The following is a 21,074-nucleotide window of genomic DNA, read 5'->3' on the forward strand; positions in this document are numbered from 1 at the left end:
GTGCAGTATTAAACTCGAAGAGCTGCATGCATGTCCCAGATTGTTGAACAGCACTCACTGGTCAACCAAAGAACAGGATACCTCCTAAGATGACCTGAGGACTTTGGATAGACAAGTCAGCAGCATGATGAATCACTCGTATGATGTGGTCCACCCATTCCTGGATGCTGTCATGGTTTTCTAACACAGATAGCAGGTTGAACTACATCCAGCTAGACCTGCTACCCATTCATTTTGGTGGCTCCACAGGCAGCTAATGATCCATTTTGTAGATGAAAGCAGAGTGGGATGCAGAGAGGTCGATGGCTGAGAATGACCTAGCAACAGCACAGAAATGAGTGGGGGAACCTGTTTTGAGGATGCACAGTTTGTGGACCAAGCAAGGTGGTGCAGTGGCTAGCACACTGGACTCACATTTGGGAGTACAACAGTTCAAACCAGCGTCATCCCATCCTGATTTAGGTATTCTGTGATTTTCCTAAATCGCTTCAAACAAATATTAGGCTGGTTCCTATGAGAGGGCACGGCCATCTTCCTTCCCCATCCTTCTTTAATTAATGACCTCGCTGTTTGAACCCCTCCCCCCAAATCTACCAACCAACCAAAATGTGACCCCATAATACATTATGTGCATTGAAGTCACCCAGTATGAGAAATGTTTGGAGGAGTTGTTCCATAAGACTTGTGAGAGCCTCGGAGTCCACTGCATCTTTTGAAGGTGAGCAAAAAGTGATCCTCCAACACCCATGAATTTCAGTGTAACTACTTGCAGCTCAGTAGCCAGAAGGAGAGCAGAGCACTGGTGAGCATTACTGACAAACACATGAAAGCCTCCCTAGGCTCTTCCCCTTGTCAGGCCATTACTACAGTGGAAAGTTTAGACCTGTAGCAAAGGGGTTCAATGTCTTTAAAATGTGTACCTTGTACACACAAGTACAGAGGGTTCCGCCACCTGAGTCCTGAAACCATTCATGTTCCACTGTAGTATGGGAGCCATTTCAGTGGTGTGGTTTTAATTTAACACTATCTTTGTACCGGGGAGATGAGGCACTTGTAGAGCATGGGGGATTGGAGAGGCTGCCTGGGTCTGGTGATGAGGCATCTAACTCTATGATGTCCTCCTCATCAGTCAGATGTGCCAGAATGATGTCTGAAAGTATCCGGGACAGCTTTTGATCTGAATGTTGTGACCCTTTACCTGCTCCCGTTCCCTTTGAGGGTGATGGGGAAATGGGATATTCTGCTTTTCATGTGTCTTCTTGACACTCACTGCAGAACTGTTGCTGGTCTCTTTCATAGCTCCTTGGAATGCTATGTCTTTATTCACTTTGCTTTGGCATGTACAGGTGCTTGTGGTGGATAGTGGTATGCTGGACGTTGCCTCCATCAAAGCATCCACCTTGGGAAAAGATTTCTGTACTATGGAAGCATACAAGGTGGCAAAGACTGAAGGTTTTTCTACCTTATTCATTTTTGGCATCAGCATAGGGGATCCAATTGGTCACTTTTAGTTCCTGAATTTGCATTCCTCAGTAAAAACAGGACAGTCTCATCTCCAGACTGGGTGGCTCCCACAGCAATTGATACAGATCACCAGAGATGGACAGTCAGTCTCAGTGTCATGGACTACTTTTCAACACTTCCCACAAGTAACTTCACCTCCACAACTGATTGCTGTATGGCCAATAAACTAGCAATTATAGCATTGCATACGGTTAAGCATTTAAGACCTAATTGTAAGTTGGAGGAACCCTGCCACAATATCTTCAGAAAGCTTTGGAGAATTCAAGGTGGCAATGGAAGTGGCTGTCTTCTCAATTTATCCATTATTCTTTCGCATTCTTCAAGAAATGAAATTCTATCAGAAGAGGTTGGCAGGTGGGCTGAAATGTTAAGGTGAACAACACTGAATAACAGGAAGTCTTAACTCCCAATCAGACTTTACTTCACCACCTGATACCACGTTAAGGAACCAGTGGAACACTGCACTAAAATGTTAACTTTATAGATTCCACACTTACTTAAATGAGATTTATTCCAGAGTGAGATAGGTCTCCCATACTTAGATGTGTTGGCTTACAGGAGATCTGACAATACTTAGGACACAATGGGGATAGAATGCATACAAACACAGATAGGTATTTAGATGCCACTTTGCATCACCAACAAGCCCAGAAGCAAGTAGTGCTCAACACACTGTCTGCATAGGCATTCTGCATCTGTGACAACAACAACTTGGAAAGGAGATATTGAAGACCCGCAGCTACAATGGTTGGTCCAAGACAGGGCTTTCAAATGTTATTACTAAAGCTAAGAAGGATGACAAAGAAGCACTTTTCTCGCTTTGTTATCTTACTGACAGTTTCTAGCATTACTGACCTCATAACCAAAAATCTTTGGAAAAATGGTATAGAGATCTTATTTTTCAGTCAGGATAAAATACCGTATTTACTCGAATCCAAGCCGCACTTTTTTTCCGATTTTTGTAATCTAAAAAACCGCCTGCGGCTTAGAATCGAGTGCAGAGTAAGCGAAAGTTCGGAAAAATGTTGGTAGGTGCCGCCACAACTAACTTCTGCCATCGAATATATGTAGCGCTACACAGGCATGCTTTGCAGGCACAAAGATAAATACTGGCGCCAAAACCGGTGCGCCAGTAAAAAAAAATTAAAAAAAAAAAAAGGTGGAAGACGAGCTTTTTTCTCTGCCCCCAGTTTCGACCACTGCATTTTCATACATTATCCAACGAAGTAAATACAAATTCCGTATTATTCATCTTCGAATGTAGCAGCATTTCAATGTACTACGAAAAACCGTCTGGCAAGACTGTTGTGGATGTTCGTCAATATGGCCAACTCTACGTTCTGAATTTTTTCCTACCTGTGAGAAGAGATGGTTGCTAATAGGAACTTTTATAAATTGTGAATCACACACAGTATTCTCTTCACCATAAGAATAATACGAATATAAACATTTTGCCATGTATTCTTTGGTGTTTGCTGCTATCTCATTTAAATCCTGTCTGCCTAAAAAACTACAAAACTAGAGTGAGACAACAGCAAACGCGGAAGAATCTACATATCATGTCATGTTTATATTCGTATTATTCTTCTGCCTAATAGTGATACAGTCAGAAATGAAGCACGGCAACTGACTAGATTTTTAAATCTAAGATGACTAATTTCTGTGCAGAATATAATGCACTAAAGAGGCGTCTGCAAAGATTTTCAAACGGAGAAAAATTTTCGCTAAACTCTCTTTCAGAACATCTTCTATCATAAGCAGCCTATTATTTGGTTCTTGTTGATCATTATCAAAGAAAGCAGCAGTGTAAGTAACAACAAATAGCAGTCTCTTGCCATTGTTTCACTAATGAGACGATTCCTCTCTCTCTCTTCTTAATTGTAAGCGGTGGTAGCGCGCACAAATGCAAGCCATGCCGCGAGCGGCGACAGGCCGTAAACACTCATCAGAATGCGACAAACAATGCATGACACAATACAGTAATGCATTTTCAGCTTAGAGTGACGTAAACACCTATAACAAAGAGAACGGCACTTATCAGATCAAAGAAAAATAAGCAATCAATTCAAACCAGAGGAAGCACGTGAAAAAGGAAGGGTACCCGTAGAAATACGGACGGAGCGCCTGACGCATAGCAATGGCTACCTGGTAAAGCTTAACTGCTAAGCTTAAGACTCGAACCAAACTACTGTAGCTATATCGTCATTTATTCGACCTAAATTCTGTCTCATATTACAATGGACCAACTTTGTTTCGATTTGGAGGTGTGGCCTAAAACTTTTTCTCCGCTTGAATTTCAAGTCTCAAATTTCAGGTGCGGCTTAGATTCAAGTAAATACGGTAGAAGTTTTTTTCTAACACAATACAGATGCACCTGGTCACCTCCAGATCACAGGAGTCTATGAACTGACATGTGGCTGTGGCAAAGTGAATGTAGGTTAAATGGTATTGGGCAGTAAAAGAAGCTATAAAAGAGCACAAATGCCACACATGTTTAAAACAAAAATGAAATTTATGGTAGTGGAACATAAGGAGGACTGCACCCAAGATTTAGATTTCTACATAATCTGTGCCAGCCAAGGAAAGCAACATTTGTAGAAGGTAAGTCCAAGAATAGGGTTACAATTTCTAAGAACAAATGTAGCCAACTGAAAAATGCTCCTGTCAGAGCACAAAAAAGATGAATGTGCTCCTCTTTAAAAGACTCTGACAGAAAAATGGGCAACCAGTCGTCTCAGTCCTCATTCCACCTTCCTCACCAAAAATTTTGACATCTGGACACACTTTTAACACCGAACGTTCTAAATCTTTTTGCCCAGTCTCTCTTCATAATAAAGCCATCACACTCTGACCTCTCACAGTGACTGCCACTATGCCTCTCTATCACTGTCTCCTTTTTCTCCCACTGGCACTTTCTTCTGTCTATTTCTCCCATTGTCGCTGTCTTCATTCCTCTCTCTTGCTCTTCCTTACTACTGTCTTCTTCTCTGCTACTTCCACTGCCTCTATGAGCCACTGCTATTGTCTTTGCCCCTTTTTTCCTCTCAAATTGCCACTGTCTCTTTCCTTCTCACTTACATGCTGCCATCTTTTTCCTGAACCACCATCATCTCCTCTCCATATGTCCTTGGGGACGATTTTCTTGGGATTTTGACCTCTATATTGCAAAACTTTAGCAAGTGGGTATAGGCGATGGGGGGAAGTGGACAAATTTACTCATGTTAAAGTTAGCTGGTGTGGAAGGGGTAGGGTGGGGAGGGGGGGTTTGGGGGGCGAGTAGGTGTTCAGAACTCCCAAGCCTATGTACAGCCACTATTCATCTGTATTTTTCATTTACACTGTCTCCTCTGTCTCCTGCTTCCATTGCTACTATCTCTATCAATCTCTCTCTCCTGTTTTGCTGACACTGACTCTCACTGACTGTCACTATCTCCTCTGTCTTTGGCTTCCATTGCTATTGTTTTCATTCATATCTCTTTCTCTTTCACTGCTACTTCCTCTCTCCCACCATCACTGTCTTCTCTCTTTCTCACCCACTGGCACTGTCTCCTCTTCTTTCCATCATTGCCGTCTCTCTTTCAGCACAAAAAAGGGTGAACTTGTTCAAATGTCAAAGTTTTGGGTGATGAAAGCAGAATGAGGAGTGAAATGTGAAATATGGTTTAATAGTCTCATTACATACCATGTACAGATCGGTGGGTATGCTGTACAAGACACATGTCAAGTCTGAAAAGACTATAACGTTTTTCAAAAGATGTTTTTACATTGATTTTAGAAAGGTATGCATTGTAGATTAATGGTTTGGTTCCCCACTTTTCTGTCAGGGTCTTTTATGGAGGAGCTCCAATTGAAGCACGTTTCAGCTAGTTCCCTTCTTTTCCTTGTTACAAGCAGGGTGTGCTTTTTATATAAAAGAAATTCTGTAAGTCAGTAAAGTTCTGACAATTTATTTACATAATTTGACACATTTACTTACTGTGACACATATAAACAATAAATAAGTATGCGTAATATGAAGTTAACACAAAATCACCACCTATCAAAACGCTAGTTCATTTTATATTAATTTACATAACAGAATGTTTACAGGGACAAGGGAAAAGATTCCTGGTTTTCCCGGTTAAAAATACAGTTTCTCCCATGCGGAAATGCACTTTCTCTGTGTTAAGTGACAGCATACTTTCCCTCAGAACTGTAAAAGTTATCAATCCTTTGAATGCCTATGGTTTTATACACCGGTGTAGAATTTCTCGGCACTTTGGAAAATGAAACTAAGGGGGAAAAAAACATGTTTAGGAAAGATATTTGATGTGCAGCAACATGTATGCTGCATATTTTCATATTACGAAAGTATAAATGCAAATTCCACCAAACACCGCCTGTTACTTTCTGAAGCATTGAAATTGAGATAGCGATGCAGTTTTGTAAGCCAGTCACAGCTCAAGTCACTTGATCTAGCCAACCAATGACAGCGAATATTCAGAGTGCAGGACAGTGATGTAGTCAGCCAACAGCAACATCACTGTTAAGTAGCGTGAACACACAAATAGGAAAAGTTATTGGTTTAAATTAATGAACATAGTGTTGCTACAAGAAAAGCACAGCTTTCACATATAATATTGGTCTCAAAGATTTGTGGGGATGTAGAACCACTGGCTCATCCCCCAATAATACCGCTACCCTACCGCAGTGAGAACAACTGTATCTTTGCCAGATCAGTTCTCTGTAGCACGTGCTCTATGCTACATGCATTGTGTATACACTGCGAGAATAAAAGTGTTCATAGTAAGTGATGGGAGTGCGAGTGATTATTTATCGTCATAATTACCATGCCCGCTCTCCGCTACCTATAGATTAATAAGCTGCAAGAGAGGCTAAGCTTTCACATATAATGCTGATCTTTTTTGCACGTGTTGCACTTTAAGATACATCACATAAATGTGCCAGTAAAATGTTTAATAACGACTTAAATGTCTGATCTTCTGGTCTCGAAATTCTTCTAAATGGCTAGTCCTCAAAGAGTTGATACTTAAATGAGAGTCAAACACTTTGTGATTTAAGAAATTTACTCGCACATAGTTCATCTTGTGTAAAAGGAAATTTACTTTGAAAGTATAACGCTTTTCAAACCACCATTTGCAGTATTTTCCTACGACCTGTTAGAAATAGGTTCATTTTAGCAGTTGCCAAAGAGTGAACCACACTAAAATGGATAATTCGGCTCATAGTGCACATTCACATGTCCAGATTCCTAACAGAGTAGGCCTCGACCTGATATTAAGCTTTTCATTGTGGTTTTCAGGATGCAAATTTTCTTGGAGTACCAGTTCTGTATAATCTCACGTCTGGTTCTTTAGTATGGAATAATGCCATAAGTGCTAGAATATGAAAATGTGCACTTGAAATGCTATAACAGTTGAAACTAGACAATAGTGTGGAATTACACATTTCGTTTCAAATAAATTGACTGCCTCAGCGGAAAAGATTAATGAAAGCCAAATTTCTTTAGCAAATCGACAAAAATAACTTCATTGTTCTGCAATGTGATTAATGCTGGACTGTCAGAAAGGTGAAAATAAAATAAAATCTGAAACTAACAACATATTAGCCCTCCATAATTATGTAAATGTATTTTAATTCATTTGATACCTCCCGGCCACAGAAATCCATTTTGTTTTCATTTGACATGAGAGCAGTAAATGAAGAGGAAACAGCAAAATCACTAAACGTAAACAAGGGTCACATGGAGACTATCCACTTCCCCACTACAAATCAGGCTGCTCTCCCCATCTGAACCAAAAATTTAAGAAATCGACCTTTCAAAAAATTTTCCTGTTGTAGCTCACATCTTTCTGAACAGTCTGATACATAAAACACATGTTCGAGAAAATGTAAGACACGTTTTTTTTTTTTTTTTTTTTTTCTTTTTTTCCCCCTCTCTAATCTTGCTACAGCTTTACATGGCATGCTTTCCTTTCTGTGAAAGAATCTATTACCTCATCAAAGGTCGACAAACGTTTTCCTACAAGAAAACTCGAAATGTCGTTGTCTAATACTGAAAAAGCTGTTAATACGAATAATACCCATGACTGGTGTGACTTCTCGGTCTGATTACGTCTATTTTGTCACTGCCTGCTATACAAAACGATATAGGCCTGTCTAATACTGCTGCAATTGTAACACACATCAAATAAATGTGGTTGTTTTGGCACAAATGGTCGTCTTCACAGCACAAAGTACCAATATTAAATGCCTATTAGGTCTACTAAAAGCAAAAAGCTTTATGTTAGGAAATAGTTTCACATTTCATTCATACACTCCAGCTTCTCAAGAATGAGATTGAAATGCAGTAGTATGAAATTTCTGTATAAATTTGGAATTGTCATATTCTTCCATAATTTGTGTGGTGTCTCTGTTTCTTTTCCTTCCTCCTTCTAATAATCTCGTCCTCACTAATTCTGTAACTATTCTCTGGTTAACTTCACTAACCCTGCTACAATCACCAGTTTAGCTGTCCCACATTTATTCTCTGGTTGGGCGTTATTACGTGTTCGTACAAGGCGTTTTCTGCGCTACTCCCAGAATTCAACTTAAGCGGCTGCTAACCAAAGACTATATAACTGGCCCTTACTAGTGTAGCGATCTGGTCAAAATCTTTCTGTCAAAATTTCATTTTATTGGATACCCCGAGAAGATAATACGTAATCTTTATCTGTTATTCCTGTTTGTCATTTATTTCAACTCTGGTAGTCTGAATCTATGGATTTCACTAGTAATTGTAACAAAGCTGACCATTCACAAACCCAGTCAACCACATAACAAACAGCGATTGGCATTCACCCGTTCAGCTTTATTCCTCTCAGCTCATATAGCCCCATCCCCTTTTGGCTGCAGGAAAGTTTATTTCTAGATAAAACCAGGATTCCTCTGGCAGAGACATCATGTACACTATGCATGCATTCAAAAATCAACTTATGATTCAGTCAGAAAGCAACTTAGAATCTGTTCAAAAATGTTAAAAAATCAACAGGGATGTGTTTCAAAATCATGTGAATAATCGATAGGCCGACATGCACTGGATGCTAGGTGCTGTACAACTCAACTGCGCATGCACATAAGCCTGCTCGCAACTGTTCAAACGAATGTAACGTAAACAGTTGTGACGTCACGCTCATCAGAGTCATTACGATGTTGTTAAGCATTGCTTAGTCTTCCTAAAGCCCTTGACACATTTTGCTGCTGGCAGACGCTTGTATGAGCACTGTGATTTGTTGTTGTATGAAGCGCATTTCCTTTGCAACAAATGATTTGTTTTCATTTTTTTTTCCTCTCATTCATGTTTTATTGCTGCAGTATTATTCTGCAGTAGCAGGATACAATAATATCCTTTGTTAGAATACTGGTTCTTGCCAGCCAAAATTACAAAAATTTGAATGAAAGCTGAAACAATGAAAAATTCCTGGAATTCTAAAAAATTCCCGTGTTTTTCCCGGTTTTCTCCAGGTTGTCCCATGTCATATACACACTGCATAAAAATGCGCAACATTTCAGGCTACACATACAGTATACCAAAAAGTATGGTGTCTGAGTTGCAAGCACAAAGAATTTTGTATGACAAAATAATTTTTTGTAAGGTGCCTATGCCACCAGATGAAACTATCGAAAAATTTCCAGGTCAAGACGCCCTGGATCGGCGTGAAATGCTCATTATACAGACATATTGCATCATATGGTTATAATAGTGAAAAAAAAAAAAATAAAAAAGACTAAAAATTTTGTGATGAATCCACAACCATGCTGTGTGTTCACTATGGCAGCTAAAACAACATTTATACCTCGGCCCAGATGATATGTGCATAATTAAGATAACTCTCAACCTTTGCATCTTTGTAATGGACAATGATATAAAAAAAAGTTTCAAGGTTCCCGGAGAACATCATCTTAAGAATATGTGATAAAAATTTTCACAATTTGCCATGAATAGATATTGTAGAAGTGGCCATCCCCAAAACTGGTACTTTTGGTACCGGTACTTGAAAATAAAGGTTTTCTGGAGTTTTTCTCAGGAACCAGCCAAGAATAAATGGTGCTCTTACAAGCTGGCTAATGGCCAACCTAGAGCATACCCAGTGCAACAGAACCAAGTAATTTGCTCGTTTGCAAACAATCACCAGGAAATCGCACCTGCAGCGAGACACTGATGTTTCGGTTAACATTCCTCTCGCTCAACCTGTTTTGTTATCTATATAATCTGATGAACCATCAGTAGGAGCCCAAAGAAGTTCATCCAATAACATCAACTCTTCAGAACATGCACAGGAAAACTCCATTTTATAAGCGAATGGTACACTGGTCCTTGACAGTGTCCAACTAATGAGTAACCCCGGAAGATACTGAATAAGATCTCAACAGAGGGACTGAGACATCAATCATGTAAGAAGAGGATGAAGAGGAACATGATGTGTCCTACAACCAACAAGATTTTACGTTCAGTCATCATTTCTCTTTCAATCTCTTATTCAATTGCTTTCATGAATTTTGATGCTTTTGTGTTCCAATCCTCTTACTAAGGAAAAATCATTGGAAATATTCAGAATCTTTGTAAATATTCCTTGAAGGGCAGTCACTTTGGTAACTTCTCTTTCAGCACTTAATTAAGTGACTATACACGGTGATTCAGTTGCCCCTAATGTTGCCATTTTATGCTACCCATGTTATATCCAGCCTTCAAGAACCATGTGTAATATTTTCACATTCTCTGGCTCACTATGCGCAAACTATCAGTCCTACAGAAAAAAAAACTGGACCTTTTTTGTGGGAAATTTAATGTAGTTAAATTTTGTACTGGAATATTTTTTCACTAGAGGCCATAGTTTTCAAATTATTTAAAAAAAAAAACATACAAAAAGGACCTTCAAATGCACCCCCTCCACTGGTCAGGATTTCTAGTATGTTTCATGACACTCCCTCCTACCACTGTACAAAAATTTGCAACTCCATGAATTATTTCCCATTTTCAACACTTTTTGGTCTTCGCTGACTGGCCTTATTATGCCACCAGTTTAGTCGACCACTTAAAAAATGTAAAACTGATATCTGTGTAAATTTTATCTAATAATTTTGTGAATTTTAACAGCATAAAACAAAAAATTACATTGTTATATTAGTTAAGCACTCTGTCTATGAAACTACTGTGGTTGTAAGGGTTAATTTTGGATCAAACTGTCACCATAATTGGTTTTAATGTAACTCTTAAAAAATTCATCTTTGTTTCATTATCCTCACAGACACATTTAAATTAATGATGTTAATGAAATAGTTGACAATGCTGGTGGAATAACAGCCCAATCAATAGTGGCCAAAAAATGTCAAACATCAGGAATAGTTCATGTAATCAGAAATATTTGTACAGTGGTAGGAAGGAGTGCCATGAACAACATACTAAAAATCCTGACTGTTGGAGGATGACTATGGGGATGCGGGAGCATTTGAAGGTCACTTTCATATGTTTTTTCTTGAGTAACAAGAAAACTGTGACCTCCAGTGGAAAACAAATCCCAGTACAAAATTTAACTGCATTAAATTTCCTACAAACAGGTCCTCTTCATTTTTTCTGCAGAACTAATAGCTTGCATGTAAAGAGTGAGAGACTATAAAAATCCTGCACGTGATTTTTGAAGGCCAAATATAGCATTGCTGGTTGCATAAACAGGCATTGCTATGGGTAGCTGAATCACCCTGTATATATCGATCAACAAATGACGACTCAAATGGAAACTTTATTTCTCACTGAACAATGTCCGAATGGGGTTGCAGAGCACACTAACTGATCAGCTGCCTACAACCACCCCATAAAGGAGGACAGGTGAGAGAACTGCGCAACCAAGTTTGTGAGCGTTTCCAGGTCTGCATCTTCATTAAGGTGCAAACTAAAGGAAACATTTAGTTAACCTGTTACACCCATTTGCAAATATAGAGGCTACTTGTAGTTGGTGACTAGGGTAAGAAGTAAGCAGTGACACATATCATTTACACAGCTGACCATTCAACTTCAACTGAAGTCATATTTTATATAGAATGAACAATTTTTTAGCCTTCAGATGTCAAAAATTGTAAGTGCTTCTTGGAAGTAAACATAATATCTTCCAAAAACTAAGAATTTTAGCTCATTCTCATGTATTTGGAGATATTTTAATTCCACTGTAAACAGCAAGCCATTGGGCTAGTGACTGGTTGGTTCTGCCAGTAGATGTCATCACCCTCTTTTTGGTCTCAGATTCTTCCCTTAAGGTCTTCCTTCAAAAGGAATATCAGAGCTATTTAACATTTTGGCAATCTGTTCAAAAAAATTTTTTTGTTACTTTTTGCTCTCATGTGGCGAGCAGTTTGTTGACATTTCCAGTACTGTGTACAACTGATTTGCTGATATACAGCATGGAGGCAACTGTGGTCTAAGGAGCATGATTTCTGTTCATGTCACTTATCTGTGTCTGAGCACACAAAATAGCTTCTGGCACAGAATTCTTTACTATGAAGTGAAAGGTCGAGAAAATGGCTGACTTTCATGATTTTCAAATGTTGTTCACTTCAGAACAGGTTATGCAAGCCACACACTAATTGTCTCCACACTTTCATCTTTTTCCAAATACAAGACACAATCAGCGCTGTGTTACATGAATGCTGGAGCAATTGAGGAAGTTATATGGAAGGAAGTAGTGTGGTTGTACTACTGGCACGAGAAGCAACAGTCATAGGTTTGATGGTATATGCTCATAAAGTAATAAGTGAATCAAAAGTTTCTTCAATGGCAATTACTTTCTTGGGCTTGTGATTACATTACTGTCTTAATGTTTTCTTTTTTAAAATTTTCTGTCTTTTCATTCTAGCATTTTTCGGAAATTTCATTACGTGTATATTACAAGCTCATCATTTTATATAGAGGTCATCACAAACTTTGTTCAGTACTTGAGTTTAGTATTGTGAAACCATATTTTCTTCAAACAACAAAGCTTTTTGGTAAAATTCAATGTATTGAGACTTTTCTTTCAGATGCTATGCCACAAAGTATAGACACCATCTGTTGTCCTTAATTATTTCTTTTCCTGTGGCTGACAAATATGGAATACTAAAAGATGTTGTCTATTTTTTTATTCACACATTTTTATACTCTACCTCTAAAACACAATAAATATATCATGCATGTATATAATAGTTCATTATAACTAAAATAAATATACATTAAGAAAGTTTCTAGTACATATTCTGACAAACATTCAGTCTGTCTACATTTCACAATGGGGCATTGTGTACAGCAACTGTTCAGCAACTGTTCAGCAACTTATTTCAAAGTTTCATAAAATTATGGATGACTACATTTTAAAGGCAAATAAAGATATTACACTACATGACTACCAACAGCTTAAATAAAGATAAAGGTACACACAAAACACACAATCTCACATTTTATAGCCTAAAGATTACAAAAGGTTTTTTTTTTATTTTAATTTAAGTATGAAAGAGTACTCACTGTATATCAAAGAAAGCACAATCTTTTACTTGTGGCCAACTGGTATTCAACACATCTCTAAGAGCACCGTTTCTTCTTTTTGGATCACATGATTCTGAAACAGTGACTTATTAGATAATATAATTGACATTTGAAAGCAGCTAAGATTCAAAAAAGAAAATGGGAAAAAGTTATGAATGAAGAATGAGGAATTCATGAGTAACAGAAAAAAAAACTTAAATTTCAAGTTTGTGACTGATCCCATCTAGTATCTTGATACACTTCAAAAGGTACAATACGTGAACCAAAACATCTGTCATTACATCTCACGATTCAGCATTTCTATCAAAACATTTTCGGCAGCCACAGTGCTGCCCTGTACTCCACTCATCTGATCCACTAGTACGTGGTTCCAGTTATTAGTCCCCCTTCTACATTAATCTGTTGTGGGTTGCAACATGATTTTTGGCATGGAGTGACATTCTAGGAAGCGGAGAAGTTTAATATCAATTGTTCTCCAGTCTCAAGCTGTAACTGACTTCACTTGACGGTGTAACTAACATTACAAAACCAGTTGTTTGTTTTGAATAAAGTAACCATATAGCGCAATGGTGTATCTTTTACTCAATATTAAAAATAAATTGCAACTTTACATGTAAATATGCTATCCACATTACTGGTTTTTACACACTAACATCATTTTGATTGCATAAAGACTTGCAACAGAAAACTGAGTACATCTGTAAACACCCATAGGAAAACTTGTTTCTCATTTCTTCACAAGTCTCTGACATATTGATGGCGAAGAAGAGACAAATTCCTGTGGTCAGTGTTCACAAATGACAAATGCAAAAGAAAAACATTATACTAGCTGCCTGAAATTATTTTTTATTGCAATAAGAGTGAAATGTGTGTGTGTGTGTGTGTGTGTGTGTGTGTGTGTGTGTTCATTTGAATGATCATTCTGTCACGTCCTTGAATACTGACCATTCCTTCTGGGACTACTTGTACATAAAAATCAACTATTTAAGGCTAACTCCATTACGTGCTTCTACATCATGACAGCAAGAACAACGAGAGGCAGGATATGCTCCGTAGAAGCACTTTTATGGATTTGTAGTTAAGAGTACTCTAAAAAGTTTGATACCAACCTTTGTTTCCTAGTATCTTGCATTATTCTTGTCAACTCTACATATACCTGTGAGCAATCACATTACACATATCTAACTAAAAGCAAGGATCATCCTCTTTTGCCCGGATGACTGTGGTGTCACATCATGGATGTACCCAGTGAGAAACCCAAGGCACTGGGTAGTTATTCACATCAATGATCTCTCCATTGCCAGTTGCCTGAATATGGGGGCAAGGAGCACAGGCTCATAAATTTAGGGTTCCAAATGTCAGCCAAGCACAACCTGGCCACGACTGAATGCCGTGAAACCACATGCCATGATCATGTGAGCTCAACTGTTAGACCAATGGGCAGTACAAGGGCTGATGTCATCCTACTTATGTCACAGGCCACAAAGTGTTAAGATTTGTCATGAAAAATGATTTTTGTGTGCTCTCTCTCTCTCTCTCTATCTCTAACAGCATATAAGTGTATTTCCAACATCCTCCACAATCTGTTTTTCACATTCCCTACAACACTTCTCCCTCTATTGCTCCTACCAGCACCAAGTTTACAAACATTCGATATTGTAGCAGATGTACTACTAATGTGTTCCTCCTCTTGATAATGGTTTTCCAGGAATGTTTTTCTTCATACTTTCTTCACCTATCACCTGTCCACTTACTTTTTCTACATTTTATAATCAAATGTCAAATTCTCTCTGTTTCTTCCTTTCCATATACCCCATGGTCAACATTTCACTTCCAATTTCCATTCAATGCTGTGCTCCAGACAAACCCTTTCAGAAACTTCCTCCTCCTTCACACTTTGGACACTAAGCTCAAGCACAGTTCGGATCACAATGCTGCGTTCATAAGATTGCAGCTGAGTATAGCTTGGGCTGGAATTTTCTCAATGTGTGTATCACTCAGAAACTGGACCCATTTCATATGAGAACAATGTACAGGCTTTGTGCTTCCTGTAGCTGACGGGTGTTGCCTTCCGTTGTCAACTTCTAGAATTATATATAAAAAAAGCAAACGTAACAGATGCTGTCACGAATGGTGAGCAAATAAAATTTTAGAAGTTCAAAGGGAGAAATTGCTCATTAACTCTCCTCACAGTTTCTCTTTGGAAGGATAATTGTACTTTCTGCCATCATTACTTTAAAATGTGTACTTATCAAGAAACTAAAGTGAATATGCAAAATACATCTTGAAGGTTGGTCATCTTTTATTTTGTAAATTGCTCTTGAAGCTATTTCAATTATACATATGTCAGAAATGCTTTAAATAATGGCATAAATGGCCAGTTTTTTTGGCCCAACATTCTTCTAAGTGGCCAGTCTTCACAGTGTTAGTTACATGTCTTTATTTCATACCAATCAAGTCAATTTCATGAAAAAAAATAGTTCTTTATCCATACAAATGTTAATATCTTCCTTGTTTTACAAGTCCTGTGTAATCATGCTTCATAGATAAAATTCTTTCAGTACTTTTACAATTACCAAGTTGTTCCAATAATTAATATTAATATAGTCATTGTTCTGCTTCCTAGTATTTGTCATTACTTTCATCTTTACTTTGCTTATGCTTAATCCATATTTGGAGCTAAACATGCTGTTAACTGAACCAACCAGCTTTTTGAATTTCCCTTACTTTCAGCCAGAATAGTTATGTGCTTTGCTAATCTTAGTGTTTGTACTTGATCATCTTGCACTTTTGTACCTATTCCAAAATTTTGTATAACTTTCCCCATTGCTTCTTTGAAACACCGATGAAACAAGCTACAAGCCTCCCTCATGAAAAGATGTGTGTGTGTCTTGATCTTCCACTTTCATAGTTCTGCATGCATACAGTAGAGAATAAATATTCTTCTATAATTCATCTTCACTGTCTCAAGTTTTCAAACACCTTTATCCACCTAACATTATTAAAGACTTTCTTTCCATCCATGAACGCTAAGAATATGTCCTGATTTTCCTTTACTCCTCTTCCACCCCTGAGTACAAAGTCAGAATTGTTTCACTGCAGCTTTACCTTTTCTGAAACCAAAATAATCTTGGCTCCCATTATTTTAGTTTTCATACTTCTGTATATTATTCAAGTCATTAGTTTAAAAATAAACTGACTGAACCAAATTTTCACATTTTTTTCATCACTTCATCTTTAGCAGCATGAAGATGAAGCATTTTTGGAAATATGATGACCAGTTTTATTCCATAGAAGCATTTCTATATTGTAATGTGTAAAAGATGGTGGGTGGGAATTACTAACTCACATCTGTAATCTTTATTTCTTTTTATAATAATAATAATAATAATAATAATAATAATAAACAACTTAAAAATGTTCAAAGAGTAACCATATTGACAAATTAATTTGCAATGTGATTATAACATGACTTGTTCCACATCATTACGATCTATCATGCAAAAGATCCATGTTAACATGTCACTAACCAACCAACAAGCCGACTGACTTTTCTTTAGACACAGTCAAGCAGTCTAATGATTCCACAGCTTTCCACTGATTTCTACAACTCAAAAGATATTGTGAAGGGCAATCAAACAATTTAAAATCAGAGATGGTAAAACAGTCTATATTAAAACTGAGTGAACGTCCAAACTCACAACAGCTGTTTATTGCATCCAAAGTTTTACCAGGGAGTGACACGTTTTTATGGTCACTTGTACCTTGGAATTTGTGTCACATGAAATATTAGTTTCATGAGTACATCACTTTATTGTCTTCTTTGTTTGGTAGGTTATGTTAACTACTAGAGCTTTTACTTATGTAGTTTTATTCTACATGCCGATGTGACCTGAAATATACCTCCAGGGTATGAAACTGATTGTCATACAGTGAAAACACAATAGTGTCTGTTAATACAGACTATTGTACCATCTCTGATTTTAAATTATTTGAATGTCCTTCAAGATTGTGTATCAAAAGACATCTTATCTGCTCCTGCTGATTTCTTGTCTCTCGGGTGATTATGCACTCTGCTGAATTTCACGTTAATGAATCACTTGTTTATGGCACTTCACTTCTTTCTGGTTCTTTTGTCATGCTTTGGAACAGGTTTTCCCAGTGTACAAACCTTAAATGAGATAACCTCACATGTGCAAATTTAATCTTCATGTACAACTTCTCAATGTTTCCTACGACTATCCCTCTCTGTTTTGTTGAGTCTCTTCTTATTCATTCTGATCCAGCATATTTGCCTTTGATAATTTCAAAAATGGTTCAAATGGCTCTGAGCACTATGGGACTCAACTGCTGAGGTCATTAGTCCCCTAGAACTTAGAACTAGTTAAACCTAACTAACCTAAGGACATCACAAACATCCATGCCCGAGGCAGGATTCGAACCTGCGACCGTAGCGGTCTTGCGGTTCCAGACTGCAGCGCCTTTAACCGCACGGCCACTTCGGCCGGCCTGATAATTTCATTTCCCTGAAATCTTTACTTCTCCCTTCCTATCCAACCCACAGCATTCTTTCTTTGCCAAGACGGAGTATTTCCAGGGTTATCCAATGGCCTTTTTGTCTCTGCCTTAATTATTTCCTCCATTATTACGTTATGTTCCTCTCCCTCTGAACCACTCTTAACGCTATTACTTATGCTACTGATCCTTCCCTGAGAGAAGTTGAAGTAAATCTCATTACAATACTCCTCTTAATTATACACTTCTACTGTTCATTAACATGTGGTTGTGATTCACTTCTATTTGTAGCGGGGTATTTGCAGCAATCCAGTATCCCATTTATAACCCTCAGAACCACTTCTGATGGATCAAGCATCTCTTGGACCATCAATGCACTCTACGACATGCATCATTTGAAAAGAGGCAATACGGAAGACAATGAACGACTGCATCGAACAGTGCAGATGGATGCAGTCTTGGAATGAGAGGATACCTGGCGAATGGACTGCTCCCCCCCCCCCCCTTCCCCCAAGATTTGAATTCCATCAAACACATGTGGGATATGTTGGAGAGATGTTTATACTATGTCCACATGCACCAATGACCAGTCATAGGCCATGATATGTAGGAATAGGACACCCAACCACAAGTACTCTTTACCAATCTCGTGGCCAGAAAGAGAGCAAGTTGCAGAGCAGGCACTGCTGTCAGTGGTGATTACACACCCCTTTAAAAACCATCTGTAACATCCAGAAGACCGTCATCAACCATGGAGACTTTGGTGTAACCTTGGAAAAAAAGTGTCATTTCTCTTAGTCTCACTGCATATTTCTTTCAGTTACTACCTGTACTGTATTGCAGCAGTTCTTCCTATGTACAGTCCAAGTTTTATCGAGCTATGTTACTCGGCAGTGGCACATCATGTGAAAGTTACTTTTGTCCTTAAGTTTTCATATCAAAGTAGTTAATATGTCAGAAGAAGGCAATGGCAACTAACATTCAGAACACAATCCATAACTTAATAAAAAAAAAAAAAGAGGTAAGATTCCATTTGACAGTTGTATGTTGACAAGGAAATTATTACACGAAGTTTCATATGCCATGCTTCTTTAACAATCACATTTTAAGTGCAACTGAGCACTCTGTACACTTAGATCACATGAAAAAGTGGTATAGTGTGCAACAATCAATACCAAAAAAACTCCATTCAAAATCAACCAACTTCTTTCAGAGAAATTAGGGAAATAAGTAACACACAGAAAAACGGAAAAATTTAAAAGCATAATCTTATATAGCTACTGTACTTGGCCATCTATTTAATGGGTCACTTTCCTAAGTTACTTTCAGACACAGTAAAGTATGCCATGGTAGGGCCCCTCTTTAAAGAAAGGTATTACAGGGTGTATACGGACAAGGAAAAAAAAAAAAAATCCCAGATTTTTCCTGGATGTCCCGTTTAAAAAATATACTTTTCCCCGGGCAAAAATACACTTTTTCCATGCTAAGTGACAGTAGGTTTTCCGTAGATCTTTCCCTCGAAACTGTAAAACTTATCAATCCTTTGAATGGTTAACGTTTTATACACTGGCGTAGAACTTCCCAGAGGGAAGGAAAAAAAAAACTGGGGAGAGAAGTTTTGGAAAGACTTTTGATGAAAAAAAGGAGAGAAGTTTTGGAAAGACCTTTGATGTGCAGGAACATATACGCTGCATATTTTCGTATTACGAAAGTATAAATTTGAATTGCACCAAACACACGACGTTAGTTTCTGGAGTGTTCAAATGGAGATTGCTATGTCCTTTTGTAAGCCAGTTGTATCTCATGCCATGTGATCTCGCCAGCCGATGTTAGCAGATGTCCAGAGCATAGGACACATGTTATAGTCAGCCAATAGCAAGATCGCTGGTACGTAGCGCGAACACACAAAGAGGAAAAGTTAATGGTTTACATTAATATACATAGCATAGCTATAAGAAAAGCTAAGCTTTCACATATAATATTGGTATCGAAGATTAACAAGCTACAAGAGAAGCTAAGCTTTCACGTGTAATATTGATCTTTTTTTGTGTGTGTTATACTTTAAGATATATATGACACAAACATGCCAGTAAATTTAAAAGTGTTCAGTTTTAAACACACTGTGATTTAAGAAATTCACCCCACTTTCTCATACTAACATAATTCACACTAACATAATTCATTGCGTAAAAAGATATTTACTTTGAAAAATAACGCTTTTTGAACCATCGTTCGTAATACCATCCCGAGACTGTTAGAAATTCGATTTAGCAGTTGTCAGAGACCGCCAGAAAATAGACATTATTGCGCATGCGCAGCTGAAGTGGTGTAGGAAGCCCGTATGTTCGTATGTATAAAGCACTAAGAGAGCTTACATTTTTCCATAAAAGAAACAGGACATCAGAGGATACTCCAAAAGCATCGGAATTTCGTAAACCATACTAAAATGCATATTTCGGCGTGAAGTGCACATTGGTTATTTCCAGATTAGGTCCCATCTGATATCAAGCTTTTCAGTGTGGTTTTTGGGATGAAAAGTTTCTTTGAGTACCAGTACTATACTATATCATATTTGGTTCTTTATGAAAAATTTGTTAACATCGAGTATAGATTTAAATGTCAGGAAGTCGTTTCTGAAAGTATTTGTATGGAGTGTAGCCATGTATGGAAGTGAAACATGGACATAAATAGTTTAGACAATAAGAGAATAGAAGCTTTCGAAATGTGGTGCTACACAAGAATGCTGAAGATTAGATGGGTAGATCACATAACTAATGAGGAGGTATTGAATAGAATTGGGGAGAAGAGGAGCTTGTGGCACAACTTGACTAGAAGAAGGGATCGGTTGGTAGGACATGTTCTGAGACATCGAGGGATCACCAATTTAGTATTGGAGGGCACCGTGGAGGGTAAAAATCGTAGAGAGAGACCAAGAGATGAATACACTAAGCAGATTCAGAAGGATGTAGGCTGCAGTAGGTACTGGGAGATGAAGGAGCTTGCACAGGATAGAGTAGCATGGCGAGTTACATCAAACCAGTCTCAGGACTGAAGACCACAAGAACATTATGGCATATTGTCATACATGGCAGAAGATGAAAACTTGGACCTTAAATTCAGCGAACAGTTGGAACTAGCCAGTAGTGTGTCATAATGAAACACTTCCGTTTCAAATAAACTGATTGCCTCAGCGGAAAGATTAATAAGGACAAATTTCTTTAGCAAACTGACAGAAATAATTGTTCTGCAAAGCGATTAATGCTTGACTGCTAAAAACTTGGAAATAAAATAAAATCAGAAAACTGAAACCAATAATACATTTTTGCCCTCCATAATTATGTGAACGTATTTTAATTCACTTGATAGCTCCCGGCCACAGAAATCCGTTTTGTTTTCATTTGACGTGGGAGCTGTAAACGAGGAGGAAACAGCGAAATCACTTAACGCAAACACGAGTCATGTGGAGACTAATCCCAGCACCACTACA

General features: G+C 37.9%; 1 protein-coding gene across 1 annotated transcript in view; it reads right to left on the reverse strand.

Moving 5' to 3' along the window:
* Positions 1 to 21,074, reverse strand: part of LOC126253111 (uncharacterized) — an 83,625-nt gene that overhangs the window by 30,182 nt on the left and 32,369 nt on the right. Inside the window, exon 3 of the mRNA XM_049954223.1 lies at positions 13,052 to 13,145. Coding sequence (XP_049810180.1) covers positions 13,052 to 13,145 — 94 coding nt within the window. The remainder of the gene's footprint in view (positions 1 to 13,051; positions 13,146 to 21,074) is intronic.

Source organism: Schistocerca nitens, chromosome 4 (assembly GCF_023898315.1).
Source record: "Schistocerca nitens isolate TAMUIC-IGC-003100 chromosome 4, iqSchNite1.1, whole genome shotgun sequence".
Lineage (NCBI taxonomy): Eukaryota > Metazoa > Arthropoda > Insecta > Orthoptera > Acrididae > Schistocerca > Schistocerca nitens.